Source organism: Nycticebus coucang, chromosome 11, assembly GCF_027406575.1.
Source record: "Nycticebus coucang isolate mNycCou1 chromosome 11, mNycCou1.pri, whole genome shotgun sequence".
NCBI lineage: Eukaryota > Metazoa > Chordata > Mammalia > Primates > Lorisidae > Nycticebus > Nycticebus coucang.
Window position 1 is genome coordinate 70,766,598 of NC_069790.1, and position 14,718 is coordinate 70,781,315.

Here is a 14,718-nt window from a genome sequence, read left to right on the forward strand (position 1 = left end):
AGTAGGGCACTGGCCCCATATGCAGTTTTTGGCCAGCCCTGGCCAAAAACTGCAAAAATAAAAAAAAGTAGAAAAACAATTTATTATGTTGTAACAATTCTACATATCTTTCTTAATGTAAAGTAAAATAAATAATACCCTAATTTCTTATAAAATCTTTAATTCCACATAATATACAATGACTCCTTATAAAGCAATATCTATTGTTAGGTATAAGCACAAAATTGTAATTTATATAAAGCTTTAAAGCCAATTAGAATTGTTTTTATCGTTTATTAAAAATGCTTATAGAATTCCATGAGCTGAAATTAAAATTTCATTTTCTTTACATTTCATAAACAACACTATGAGGACATGAATGTAATTTTTACTGACACAAAACCCGATTCAATAAGAGTGGGCAATAAGTATAACTAATGAGATTTTTTTCATTCAATATTATTTCTTAAAAAAATATCAACCAAAGCAGATCAATAGTATATTTGCTTACAGGTTCAACATCCAAGTATGTCCTATGTTCTTCCTCATTTGGATTTAAGCCTTCAATCGGTTCTGAAACATCAGGACTTGCATGTAGAAAATGAGGAAGTGAAATGTACACGGGTTTTCCTGAAGACAAGTTTTAAGGGTCAACTGGGAGACAAATAACTTCCCTCATTTCACTTTTTACTCAAAAAATATTCCCTTGAAAAGAAATATTTTTAAGTAAAAATATACAATACTGTTTTTGAAAAACATGAGAGCTAAGGGGAGAGAAGGGAGAGAATCATTACTTCAGGTCGCTATTGTACAAAATTAAAATTTTGCATACTCCTAACAAGTTCGTTGTTCTCTATTCTATATCCCTTAGGTGTCAATTTCCAACATGTAAAATTTAGCTGCTAAACATAAAGTTTTAACTAAATGTGTTCGTGTTTCAAGTAGTAATATTTCTACAGACTAAGAATGGATTAGAGTTTTCATCAACACCTCCCTAGGCGTGATTAATATAAGCAGGATAAAACAGACTCCAAATTTTGAAGATTAAGTTACTTCTTCTTGTAGACATATTGAAAATATTTAGTCTTTCTAGGGAAAAAGATGAATGACAAATGAATAACTTGAGATACTCACAGTGTTTTAGAAATTATTTTCATTTTATTCTGACTCTACAAGCAGCACTGGGAAATACCAGTATGGTTTTACCTGATAACTAAATTTTGTAACACTTACAACGCTACAAACTGAACACAAATTTTTGGCCACTGTCCTTATCTTTTTCCCTGATTACTTTAAATTTTAAGTGCTGGGTAAAGTAACCATTCTAAAGAATATCGCAAATGATGTCATGAACTATGAACTGAGACTATTTACTCACCTTCTTTGCATTTGCTGATGTCTAGCACACCATGGGACATACAATATTCAGAAAGAAAGTTTTTTGTGCAGAAACAATAGTTTTCTGGATTTAAAGGCGGGGGTGCAAAGATGTTGGATGGAAGAACAAATCGATACACAGGGATTCCTTTCAGATCAACGTCGGCTTCAAATACAGCATAGACTGACCTGGACACAGAGAAACAAGAGCTGCATTCCAGGAACCTCAATTAGATTCTGGAGATTTTTTTTTTTTTTTTCATATTCTTACTTTAACATAGAAAACTTGGGTTCTGCAGTTAGAATTTTAAATCTTTATTTAATTCAAGCCAAAAAATTATTGGGAAATTTAAATACACACCAGAACTCATACCTGATTTAGAACTATTTGTACCTCTGTTTTTGAAAGTTTCTAAGCTTATGAGCTCTCTTATGAATATTTATACAGAAGTCACACCTTTAGTCAATTTCTGCTACAGGTTAAATATTTCTGACTCTTCTCAATTCCTTTGTGCCTAGATTAAATGAAATAAAAATAAAATTTCTGTCTTTTATGACTTAATCCTGAAACGAAAGGCTGGGCACTTGCTGAAGTCTGTGAGGGCTCGACACAAACTCTGTTCACCTCTGTCACCTACCAAGTCTCCACTGTGACCTAGGCAATGTTCTAGGGCCTAATGCATATTTCTTCAAATCCCTGGATGTTCATATATGTGGAAATGCCACACTTGTCAGTTTTCTACATTAGGAAAAGATTCAGGGACTGTAAATGCTTGCCCCAGTCAGTCCTTAGTGATAGTGCTGGGTCTCTGGTGTAGTGATAAAGGCGCTAATAATTTTGAGGTAGCTGTTTGGCTCCCTGCCCCCAATTTGATTAGAGCATGTCAATTTTCACAATTCTGTGACATTTCCATTATCTTCTCTGGACATCTTTAGAAAGACTGTGCATGCCCTTGTAGACTTAAACAGACTATTTGTAAAAGAAGGGCAAACTAGCTCCTGCTCAGAAATGACAAAGAAAATGATTTACTTTATAAAAAAAAAAAAAAAAGGTGTAGAAAATGGTTTGCAAAAAGTACGTGAACAGGGCGGTGCCTGTGGCTCAGTTGGTAGGGCGCCGGCCCCATATGCTGAGGGTGGCGGGTTCAAATCCGGCCCCGGCTGAACTGCAACCAAAAAAAAAAAATAGCCGGGTGTTGTGGCGGGCGCCTGTAGTCCCAGCTACTCGGGAGGCTGAGGCAAGAGAATCGCTTAAGCCCAAGAGTTAGAGGTTGCTGTGAGCTGTGTGAGGCCACGGCACTCTACCAAGGGCCATAAAGTGAGACTCTCTGTCTCTACAAAAAAAAAATAATAATAATAATAAAAAGTAAGTGAACATTATGAAGTCTATATTATTGCATTTATTCTTAAGAAACCCAGAAATTTCCCTAACTGGTACTAGGAAGAAAAAAGATCAGAATCATAGACATACTTCAATGTCTTTGTCTTACCTGCAAACATCAGGGAAAAAGATGTATAATACCCTGGTCTTCTCAAGAAAAGGTGGAAACGAGGCTCCATCTGTTGAAAATTCAAGCCAGCAGCAAGTGATTAGAGATGTATTCTAGAAAAAAATCTAGAAATGTCTATTTCAACATGGTCAATAGAAAAACAATTTAAACCACCTAAATAACTTAAAATTTACATGGCAGCCACATTTGAAAAGTAATAGCTCTTTTCAATATAATACTTCTATACTAATATAGAAGTATGAGAATGCACAATATAATACTTGTGCATATATAATACTTCTATACTTCTATACTTCTAAAACATTATTTTTTAAAATTTCAGATTAATCTGAGGGTAAAAATATTCAGGTTACATTGTTTTCATTTCTAAGGTAAAGTTCAGGCAATGGTTGAGCCTTTCACTCAGTGGGCTTGCTGAACACTCTCATTATGCACATTTGGGGAGACCACCCATCTCCCTCTTTCCTCCCCCACCCATCTTCCATGTCTCCTCTCCTCCTCCCTACACTACACTTGCATGTTTTATTTTGTGTGGGTAGGTAGTTGTTTATAAATTGGTTTCCTATTAGTAGGAGTACATTGGATATATGTTTTTTCCATTCTTGAAATACTTTACTAAGAAGTATGTGTTTCAACTACATCCAGGTAAACACAAAAGATGTAACGTCTCCATCTTTTCCTATGGCTGAATAGTAAGTACTCCATGGTATACATAAACCACAGCTAAAACATAATTTCAACATAAAAGTAATAAAAATATTAGGATATTGTGCATTCTCAAAATCTAGTGTGCATTTTATACTTAGAGCACATTTCAGTTCGTAATAGCCACAGATCAAGTGCTTTACAGCTCCATGTATCTAGCATCACCATATTCCACAACATTGGTGCCCTATGCACATTCCCTAGTATAAAAAACTTTTAAAGAGTCAATGTTAAAGCTGTAACTGTGTTTTTGAAATGCTCTGCCCCAGGAGTACCATGGAGTTCATTTAGAACCCCTAGCATATCCACATTGTTTTTATTTTTATCTGACCTAAAAGTGATTAATATTTATAAAATGATTTAAGCTTATCCACTAAACAGTTTCCTGAAGATGTTTTGAAAACACAAAATTCTAAATGTCATTTATTGCCTTCTACTTTAGCTATAATCCTTGATACGCATTGTATATATAAAAAAATAACCAGTCAGCTCCTCAAATGAATATCACCAATTGATAATATGCAAATATTTTTTATGAGCTACTACTAAATGTGCTTGTTTAAAGTGGCATATTCTAGGCTCTTTTTCTTGTGTGTCTACTTTGTGTCCTTATCAGTCACATTCTTGTAAGAAGTGAAATATAACACGACATGTGTGGTTTTATTCCCTGATCGATCCTGCTACTGAGATAGTTGGAAAATCCCCTACAAAAGTCCTTGTATAAGCATTGCCTACAGCTGCCTTTCAAGTACCTTAGCAATTAAATACCTTGAAGAACTTAAAAAAATCATTATCAGATCATTGAACACTATGCCATAATTATACCAAGAAATTACCAGGGGCAATGATCACAGGAGAGTCTCTCCCTACCCCAAAAGGAACATTCTGAATGTATATCAATACTTGCATTTTATGTCTTTTCTAATTTATTAAAAGTATGGGAGTCACTTCTGAATCATGATGAATATACACTGGAATCATTCATTGGTCTTTGTCCTCGTCCTATCACTAAGAATCTCAGACAGGAAACGTACTCTGTCCTGATCTACTGCCTTCTGTACCTGGCTTGTATTATTTCTATTTTCTTCTTAGATATTTTTAACTTCATTCTTCATGCATGTGTATTTATACTATTATTAAGCTAAGCCTCTTTTAAAATCTACTTCCTAACTTTGAGTAAAATTGTTTGATGCTTTTCTTTTCCCCCTTAACCCCAGAGAATCTTCTACTGTTTTAAGAGCAACACAGCATTCCCCCCCACCAAGTCTGTCTAAGGACTAAGTATTTTAGTCGTAATTACTAGAGTTAGTAATGTAATTACTAATGAAATGAAAATTAATTTCCAGAAATGCTTTACTTAGAAAGGAATTTCTTCATTCCTCACCCCCATGTAGCTCAAAACCCTGCAAAGCAAATCCAATAGTGTTTTTTGCTGCTTATTTTTTATTTCTACAAGACTGTTAGATAAGAATACACAATGCAATCATATCTTTGGAAAACCAAACATTCTCTGTGATTCTTTTAATTTTCTATCTGTTTTATATCCTTCCAGGATATTCTATGACCAACTTTGTAGACTTCAGACATCTGTTCCTTAGTAGTTCTTAATTTTAATTACCTCACGGTATTTGATTCCCACTGCTTTCTAAAATCTTAATTCTCAAATTGATAGGTATACATGTATTTTCCTATTCTTCTAGGAGAATAATAAGCCAGATCTAACTGTACCCTAAATCTAAGTTTACAGTTCTTCCCCCCCGATTCAAATTTAGAATGCTTATTTTATATATATATATATATATATATATGTATAATTTTTCATGGATACATAGATATAAGAAATATCTATTCTTTTTTGATTCTCTCTCATTCCGACCATCTTATCTAAAATAGATGGTTCTGTCTTATAATTGCACTGATTCTACCTTGGCTTTAAACCTCAGAAGTATTGTAACTAGCTGTATGAACACATTTCCATGATCTCTGTATATTTTTTTGTAATCTCCTCCCTCTCACGTGTTAGACTCTCAGTCCAGTAACTTGATGACCAGAACACTGTAACAATAACTCCTAATGTTTTTTAGTTGTCTTCCCCCAAATTACAGAATTTGTGTGAGGCAAAAAGAGTTGAGATTCTGAAGCCTTCTGCACAGACTTCCTGACGCCAATACTCACCACCCCTACTAACCTGCTCCAATGCATAGAGCCCCTAGTTAAATAATCTGTACACTTCATTATTCAAGAGATGGATTTGAGACTTCTCACCTTCTCCAGACTAGCAGATTTTTGTATTAAAAATTCCTTTCTCCCTTGGCAATTCTTGTTGCCTCTATAACTGTCTTTCTATGCAGTGAGTAACCAGACCTAGGCCAGATTCTTTTTGGGTTGGTATCAATGTGTTTTCCTTAGTAATCTTAATTTTTTATTTCTTTCAATTCTAAGTGGTTATACCTATCATATTTACACAATGTTTAAATAGCAACTACTTCTCCAAGTTTTTCTTTTTAACAGTTATTTCTGTTGCCAAAATGGCAATTCATTAAGTTTTTACAAAGCACATTTTCCTAGTAATGCACTGAGAGATAATTTGTTTTTGTTAATATTCAGAATCCTATCACATCAAATGTTTACCAAGCCTATATAAAAAATAGTCTGAATTATGAAGTAGGGCTATAAAACAAGTAAACTCACATGCTTAACTTTCAGAACACTGTTGGTATGACGATGAATTTGTAAAAGAAGGTGAGGTAGATTCATTGTTGTTATTACCACAAAACAAATGTCCTTACCTGTACCATTAATCATGTCACAATAACTTTCCCAATAGAAGAGATTCCTTAAGAATAAAAAGAAAGAAAATGAACTAACCATTCTCTTTTTAAGAGCACCTTTCTTAGAATACCTTTTTTTAAAAATTATGATTCAATACATCTACTCATATAATGAAGATTAAATATGGCAAGTACCAAGTTTAAGAAATGTTTTAATTAATTTAGTTCATGTTTTTCAAAATATTTTTTCTTATTGCAATAAATTAAGTGCCTCATACTTTTAAGTTGCTAAATCACAAAACAAAAACTGCCAAGTGCTATGCTAAGATTAGAAATAACTTGTGATTAAAAATATTTAAAAACATTTATCAGAAACTTAGATCTCTACTTAGGAAAGATTTTCTTTTCTTTCCAATATGTGAAATGAATCATTCAGTGATATGAGAATAGAAGAAAAGTGTTAAGTGTGTTGAAGATGTAAGGTCAGTATAAAGAAGACCAGGGGAGTGGGAGGGAAGAAAGAGCAAAGCTGAAATTTAGATCAATACAGATTCAAAACATGTTGATAATCAACCATTTTACATATAATTTTCCCCTTTTTGATTATTGCATGGATTGGCATTAAATTAGGACAGACTTCATTATTTGTACACTGGTATATAAATAAGTTGTATACTATACCTAGACACACAAAAATAGTACTAATTGTTTTTCTACATCTTTAACCCCTTTTTGATGATAGAAAAGCTGTTTTTTCCACTCCTATCATTATCCAGGGTCATGTCAACACAAGCTGTTGTTTATGTTTTAAATAGAATAAACTGTCAGTCATGCTAAGTCTTGCTAGGATGAATTAAACCAATGTTATCACAATCTTAAAGGGTGTGAAATTCATATTCTAATTAGAAGTAATTAGCAATTCACCTTAAAACCCCTGTAATATTGAAATGGAGTAAAATGCTCACTGTTCTCCAGCATAAAAAATTGATGTGATTTCCTCTGAAATGAACACTTGTTTTTCTCCACTTCACTTTTCTATAAAAATAAGTATGTATGGACTCTTTAGAAGAAAAAATATTCTACTAGTTAATATTTAATTCTTATATGCAATTATTAGGTAAAGACTCGGTGTGAGGCAGCAGATACTTATGCTAATAAAACATTTAATTTCTTTTAGTTTTGATTATATTTTTTCAGGAAATAACTATTCTAATGAGTAATTAACTTTAAAGAAAAGGCTTTTGCCAATTATATTTACTGGAGTTCTTTTTTTATACATACAATAAATTATTAATCCTTCAGATTAACAGGCAAACTAGGAAAGTAAATAATGGCTTTACAAAGAAAGTAAATAATGGCTTCCATCATTTTAAACATGGTGTATTCTTTATTTTCACATTTTCTATATAATTCTACTTAAAATACTTGTTTCACTTTTGCATTCATAAAGGTTAAAACTGAGTTATCAATATAGATAATTATTTTAAGAGCAATTGCAGAGAGAAGTCATGAAAGCAATCATCTGGATTCATTAAACTTCCATCTTTATAGACACATTTAGGTCATGTTGCTGGAATACACAATTTTATTTGATATACTCAATTACAAAAGTAAAAAAAAAATGTTTCTACCTACTAGACAATTAGTTGATATATTGATTTTCTTTTCATCTGTTGGTATCTAATGGTATGGGTGTACTGTAAATGGTGGATACTCAGCAAAGATGAAAATATTCCCTTTGGATTTGCACATAAAGGTAAACCAAACCATAAAATGGGGTTGATATTCAGCAGCTATTCACTGGTGTGAACATGCCAACTGGCAAAACTTAAGTGTTGATGCCTTTCAGAACAGGAGTGTCCAGAGCTCAGAGAAAACAACTGTTTGGCATAGGTTGGTGCCTGTGATTTACTAGTTGTTAAACACTACTACTGCCTTAGAGTTACCCTAGTAACACACATGCTACACTCAAATACTTACTTTTTACCTTTGTAAGTCTCAATTATGGCAATCTTGCTTATGTCATCCTTTCCACTGAAAATTTTATAAACTCCATCTGCAGTGTTGTTGTACTAAAAAGATAAGTAGAAGGAAAGTTACTCCTAAAACAATTCACATTTTTCATAAATCCCTTTCACATTTTCTGGATACTGCCTATTTATAAATACTCTACATAACTTGAAATTTATACGCAATAAGTTTTAAAATTCTTGGCTAAAATGTTATAATGGATACACCCATAAAAGGCTCCTAGAAATAAGTGCTAAATGCTGAAATAATTATCAGAAGTTGACATGACCCAAACTCCAGTATTCTTTGTAATAAGTAAGCCAATAAGTCATTTTACTCGTTGTACTCCTTATATTGAGGATAAGAGACATTGACCAAAACCTATAAGAGCAATGACTTATAAATATTTTCTAAGTGCTATGATCTTTAAGTGTTTACCAAAATAAGAATTAGACATGTAAAATTAAAAATTTGACAAATAAATTGTTATGAGTATTGGATTTAAATAATTACTGAATGTTTGATTCCTGAAGGCTTTCTATATTTATATTGAATTGATATATAATGTTGTAACCGTAAACATTATTAAGAAGAAAAATAAAACAATGAGCTGCAGAATATAACTATTCTTATATAGTGCCAAATGAAGTCATAGTCAAAATTCCAATTCAATAGCTTATCAAATTTGTATTTCAAAACAATAAGCTATAACTAAATGTACCATTTCATGATATTAGTGGACTACTGGTAATTATTTTTAAAAAATTCCATTAAAAAGAGGCCTATTGATTTAGTCTCATTAAGTTGTCCAAATTTAAGCTAAGCTAATTTAATATAAACTAAAATAAATTTGTAAATTTATTTTACAAACATTTTACAAAGAACTAGAGGAGAGAAAATGATAGAATGAACACATTTAATATAAATAAAAATATGTTATTGACTTGCTTATGGAAGAAGGGAAATCAAAGCCAAAAATACTGTTCAATGATTTACATACTAGCTTACAAGTTAGTTAATTTTAGTCAAATTGCATTATTGATAAGAGAGTGGAAATCTGATTATATCTTGTAGGATAGAGCATAGGGTTAAAAGTGCTATACACTAGGGACAGAGTAATCTTGGAAAAAGACAAACATTGCTTCTGGTCCTGAGTATTAAAAACAATACTCACTAGATAAAGCGTACTGTCTTAGTCCTAAGTCATATTTAGCAGTGATAAGAAAAAAGCAGAACAGAAGTGCAGTAAACAGAATGTGTTAAGAGTTCAATCATACAATTCAAGATAAACTTGTTTTTTAACCTTTATTCTGTCTTTGAAGCTTTCTGCTGTGCTTTATTTTCTCATGAATGAGATTTCAATAAAAGCCAGTGAGGAACATTGGAGGGGGCCGTGCCCTTGTCTCTCCATGTGCAGAGCTTGCTGGTGTTTGTTCCCCAGGTCCCTCAGTTTAGTGCAAATGGACTGAATAGGTGTTATTTATTTTGCATTGAGTCATACTACCTCAGTTTTTATTTTGAACATGATTTTAAAATTCAGATGAGTTTTCTAACTGGGAAAGTTTAAGCCATCTGTGATGTGGACTTTTTTTTACAAAGGTAGGATACATGTCAGATATGTATCTCCAGATCAGCAGTAGGGCTAACACACTAAATGATAAAATTATGCTTGGCCAATGCCATGTCATTTATCTAATTGGAATACAACAATATTGCCATTTATATTTGGTACTTACAGGATAAAACACACCAACTGTGGTAGGGATAGGGTATGGAACCAAACTCAAAAATGGATCCGTATAGCCCCATAACAGTTCTTTCAAAGTTCTTCTTTGGAACATAGAAGATTTTGACTTATTGATAAGTGTATTGAGTACCATTTGAACAAATGAATTCTGATAGATATGGGGTGCAGCCTACAAAAACAAAATCAAATCACTGTTTAAGACACCAAAATATCATATTTTAACTAATAAATGGATTAAATTATAAAATTAAGTTTAATAAAAATTAAAAAACTACATCTTTAAAATTGCAGCTAAGAATGTGGAGCAAGTTGGCTTGCTAAAGCAATCTGCTTGGCAGCCATTCATGGTGAGACAAGAGAGAGAGGACTCCACCTACCTGTTGCTGGGGTGTCCTGTCCAGAAACATTACTCTGGGGGCACAGTGAAGCAACAGGGGACTGCAGGAGCCAATAAAGTGATCAGAAGCAGTGGAAAACTGACATAGAAGACAAGTGCCTAAGCATCGATAGAGACTGGCTGGCCCTCCAGTGGAGGGCTAGAGACAGAGAGGGCCTGCCCTACAGTTTATTTTTGGACTTGTGTGCTCAACAGAGCTATCTTGGAAGGACTTAAGTGAGTGAGTGAACTTGAATAGTGCCCAGTGGCTGGGAATGAACCACTGGGTGGGGTGGAACTCTTATCAGCTCAGCTAATAGCAATGTGCTGCCATTTTTGGAAGGCCACCTGGCAGGAACAGTCCACAGGGTCCTAGTGTGTGGGTGGCTCTGGCGTGTCTGCTGAGCTTGGGCAGCCAGCTTTGGGGAGAGTTGAGTGGCTCACCCACATAAAGAAAAACCACTTTGTGGCAAGGGGCATATTATGGAGGGTCAAGGTGTGTCTCCAAAGAGGTCTGTGAAGAGCTTCGACTTCCAACCCTGTAGGGATTAAATGCTAGCCAAGTCACCAAGCCCTGATGGAGGACAAATAAATCAGGAAAACAGAACCAGATTTCCTCAAAATCTAGATAGTAGCTTCCTGCCCCCATCTTATACAGCAAAATCAGCATGCTTTTGTTTTATATCTCCTAACTCCACAGTACCAATTGGTGTCCAGGCAATATATAATATTGTATACCCATTTCTCTTTTTCTGTATCTTCTTAGAGGACAAACTGGTGTCCAGGTGATAGATAGATAGATAGAGATAAATTTATATATTTCAATTTGTTTATTAGTTTTGTTGGATTTTTACTTTTTAATTTTTACTTTGTTCAACAGCAAAAGTTCCATTATTGCTACAGTTTTTCAGCCCCTTTTATTCTTTCTTTTTTATTTTTCTCTTTTGGTAGAAATTTTTCTACTTTTCTCATTTTTCCCATATACAAACTTCTCAAACAACAACTACGATATTCCCCCTTTTAAAATATCTTATATAATTATATTTTAAAATTTTCCAATCTATTATTTTCCTTTTCTCATCTATTTTATTCTATTTCATTCTGTGTTCTATTAAAGAGGCAGAGCCTCAATCTGTGGCCTGGGCTGGGATCCAACAGCTATGGCCTTTGAAGAGATGGTATTAGTAAGTATCCAATCCAACATACTGCTGATGTTTTCTGTATTTGGTGGAGGTGGTGTCCTGTTTTTGCTCAGGCTGGTAAGGATCTCCTGACTTCAAGGGACCCACCCAGCCCATTCCCACAGAACACTGGCATTATGGATGTGGGTAAAAGCACACTGCTGAACACCACTATTTCTTCTGTTCTCTCTTTCTGCCCTTCACTCCTTTTTTTCATTTTATTCCTTTCTCTATTTTTTCTCTATATTTTGTTTTCCTTTCTCCCTTCTCACTCTTCAATCTACTCTTCCTTTTGGTAGAGTGTCCAAAGGACACATCAACACCTAACCACAGAGACAAGGTAATTTGAAGTGAAGGAGGAAGAGAGAGGAAAAAGTAGGAGAAGGAAGTGAACAAGAGGAAAACACACATGAGGATAAATCAACAGAAAAATTCTGGCAACATAAAACCAGAACATATCTCCCACCCATGCAAGAGATCAGAGTAAGCTCCTGCCAAGGATTCCACCTATAAAGAAATCATGGAAATAACAGAAAGGAATTTAAAATGTGGATGACAAAAACAATGAACTGAAAGGAAAGTGGAAAAAAAATCCAAAAATGAACCCAAATAATATATGAAAGACATAAATTAGAAAGGATATATCAGAGCTTAAAGAATTGAAGAAGTCAATCAGGGAACTTAATGATCTTGGAGAAAGTTTCAGTAATAGGTTAGACCACGGAGAAGGAAGATTCTCAGAGCTATAAGATAAGGCTCTTGAGCTAACTCAGACATTTAAAAAGGCAGAAAAGGAAAAAGAAAAAGAGCATTCACTTAGAGAATTATAGGACTTTATGAAGCCTTCAAACATATGAATTATAGGTATCCCTGAAGGGGAAAAAAACTGCAGGCAGAATGAGGACCAAAGACCCCATTCTTGACAAGGGAAAACACCCCCAGGAAAAGAGAAAATTAAAAAGTAAGCTGAGTGAGGCAGAACAAAGAAAAGTCAGCTAGTTTACCTTTAAACCAGCCACTATTAAATTTCTTATCTGAGCAAGTTTCCTGCTTTTCCTAGAACTCTGGCTTATTTGGGATAGCTTACAAACATCCCTGCTGGGTGTGTGGGCACTCCAAAGAAAATATTAGCCACAGAAGATGCTGTGGCAAGGCCTGGAAAGATACATTAATTAGGCTATTTCCTGACCAGTAAAATGTGAAAGCAAATATCCATTATGGAGATTTGTATTTGGCTGGGACAGAGGTCAAGGGAACAGCTCAAGCCCTGGAATGTGGGTAGGACACTTATATTCCTTATCGCAGAGGAAGACCCTCTGTGGTGGTGATGAGAGGAAAATGCCTCTCTCTCACCAATTCTTCAGAGGAGATTGATGTCAGTGGCATTTTACTTCACAGTGAACTAGTGTGATTAACCCCTTCTCCCCCCAACAATCTCTCTGTTGGAGGCTTCCCCAACACAAGGTTCAGGTTCCAGATTTCTCAAGACTTCTCAGACCTTAAAGTCAATGATTATAGAAACAATAGGAGCTGATATGCTTGCTCAGAGAAACTGCTATCATCTTTGTTCCCTTCATTAGCTTACCCTCTGGGCTAATGAGCAAATAGCCTTCAATAAAAACTGAATAGAATTGACACTCAGAGCCACTATCAGAATCCCACAAGTGGGCAGTGGTCCTCTGAGTTCCCATCTTAGAAAATTCTATTCTCTGTGTCTTATCTCTTTCTTTCTCTTCATTTCTAACTTTATATTTCTTCAGTCAGTCACTGACAAATTCACTGGTCTTAACAGCCTCTGCCCCCAGGAAAGAACATCCCAAAGGAATTGAAGCCCCACTGGATGAAATCATGAATGAAAATTTCCCAAGCATCACCAAGATTCTGATACACTCCTTTTAGAGGGATATCAAACCCCAGGTCATCTCAACATAATAGAGAATCTCCAAGAAACATTGTAATGAACATGTCCAAAGTCAAGATGAAAGAGAAAATTCCACAAGCAGCCAGTAGTAAGCAGCAATTAACCAACAGGGGCAGACCCATCAGGGTGACAACTAATTTTTCAAATGCAACATTTCAAGCCAGAAAAGACTGGTCATCTACTTTCAACCTTAAACAAAATAAGTATCAGCCTAGAATTTTGTATTCAGCTAAACTAAGTTTCAAAATTGATGGAGAAATCAAATCTTTCACCGGTATCCAAACATTGAGGAAATTCTCCACAATAAGACCAGCTCTACAGGAAAGGACAAAACCTAGTTTCCACAATGGTGCTTACCATTGTGGAAGGATAATATTAAACCATGGACTTTCACAAAACAAGATGAATAGAACTTCACCATCTTTATCAATTCTCTAAATACATGTGAATGGCTTGAATTCCTCACTGAAGAAGCGCAAGCTGGCTAATTGAACATAAAAACAAAAGCCTATATGCTGTCTCAAGGAAATATACCTAACCTTGAAGGACAAAACAAGACTCAGGGTGTAGGGATGGAAAACAATATTTCAGGCAAATGGAAATCAGAAGAAAGGAGAAGTTGTAATCTTATTTTCAGATATAAGTGGATTTAAGAAAGACAAAGATGATTACTTCACACTGATCTAGGGAATAACACAAAAAGAAGACATTTCAATTCTAACTATTTAGATGCTCCCAGATTTATGAAAGGTACTTTAATTGGTCTAAACAATATGGTATCCTACAACACGATAATAGCTGAGAACTTTAACACCTCTCTAACATAACTGGACAGATCTTCTAAAGAGAAACTAAACAAAGATACGAGGGACTTAAAATCAGCTCTAAAATAATTGTGCATAATAGTTATACACAGAACATACCGCTCCAATGTGGAGAAAAGGGAACACTTCAACACTGCTGGTGGGAATGCAAATTAATGCATTCCTTTTGGAAAGATGTTTGGAGAACACTTAGCGATCTAAAAATAGATCTGCCATTCAATCCTATAATTCCTCTACTAGGCATATACCCAGAAGACCAAAAATCACATCATAACAAAGATGTTGTGATGTTGTACCAGAATGTTTATTGCAGCCC

At 34.5% G+C, this 14,718-nt stretch overlaps 1 protein-coding gene across 1 annotated transcript in view; it reads right to left on the bottom strand.

Annotated features, from left to right (window-relative positions):
- Nucleotides 1-14,718, bottom strand: part of LOC128598330 (platelet glycoprotein 4-like) — a 53,274-nt gene that overhangs the window by 604 nt on the left and 37,952 nt on the right. Inside the window, exons 4-9 of the mRNA XM_053608700.1 lie at nt 10,090-10,269; nt 8,324-8,415; nt 6,362-6,408; nt 2,847-2,916; nt 1,358-1,545; nt 491-609 (exon numbers count right to left, since the gene is read on the bottom strand). Coding sequence (XP_053464675.1) covers nt 491-609; nt 1,358-1,545; nt 2,847-2,916; nt 6,362-6,408; nt 8,324-8,415; nt 10,090-10,269 — 696 coding nt within the window. The remainder of the gene's footprint in view (nt 1-490; nt 610-1,357; nt 1,546-2,846; nt 2,917-6,361; nt 6,409-8,323; nt 8,416-10,089; nt 10,270-14,718) is intronic.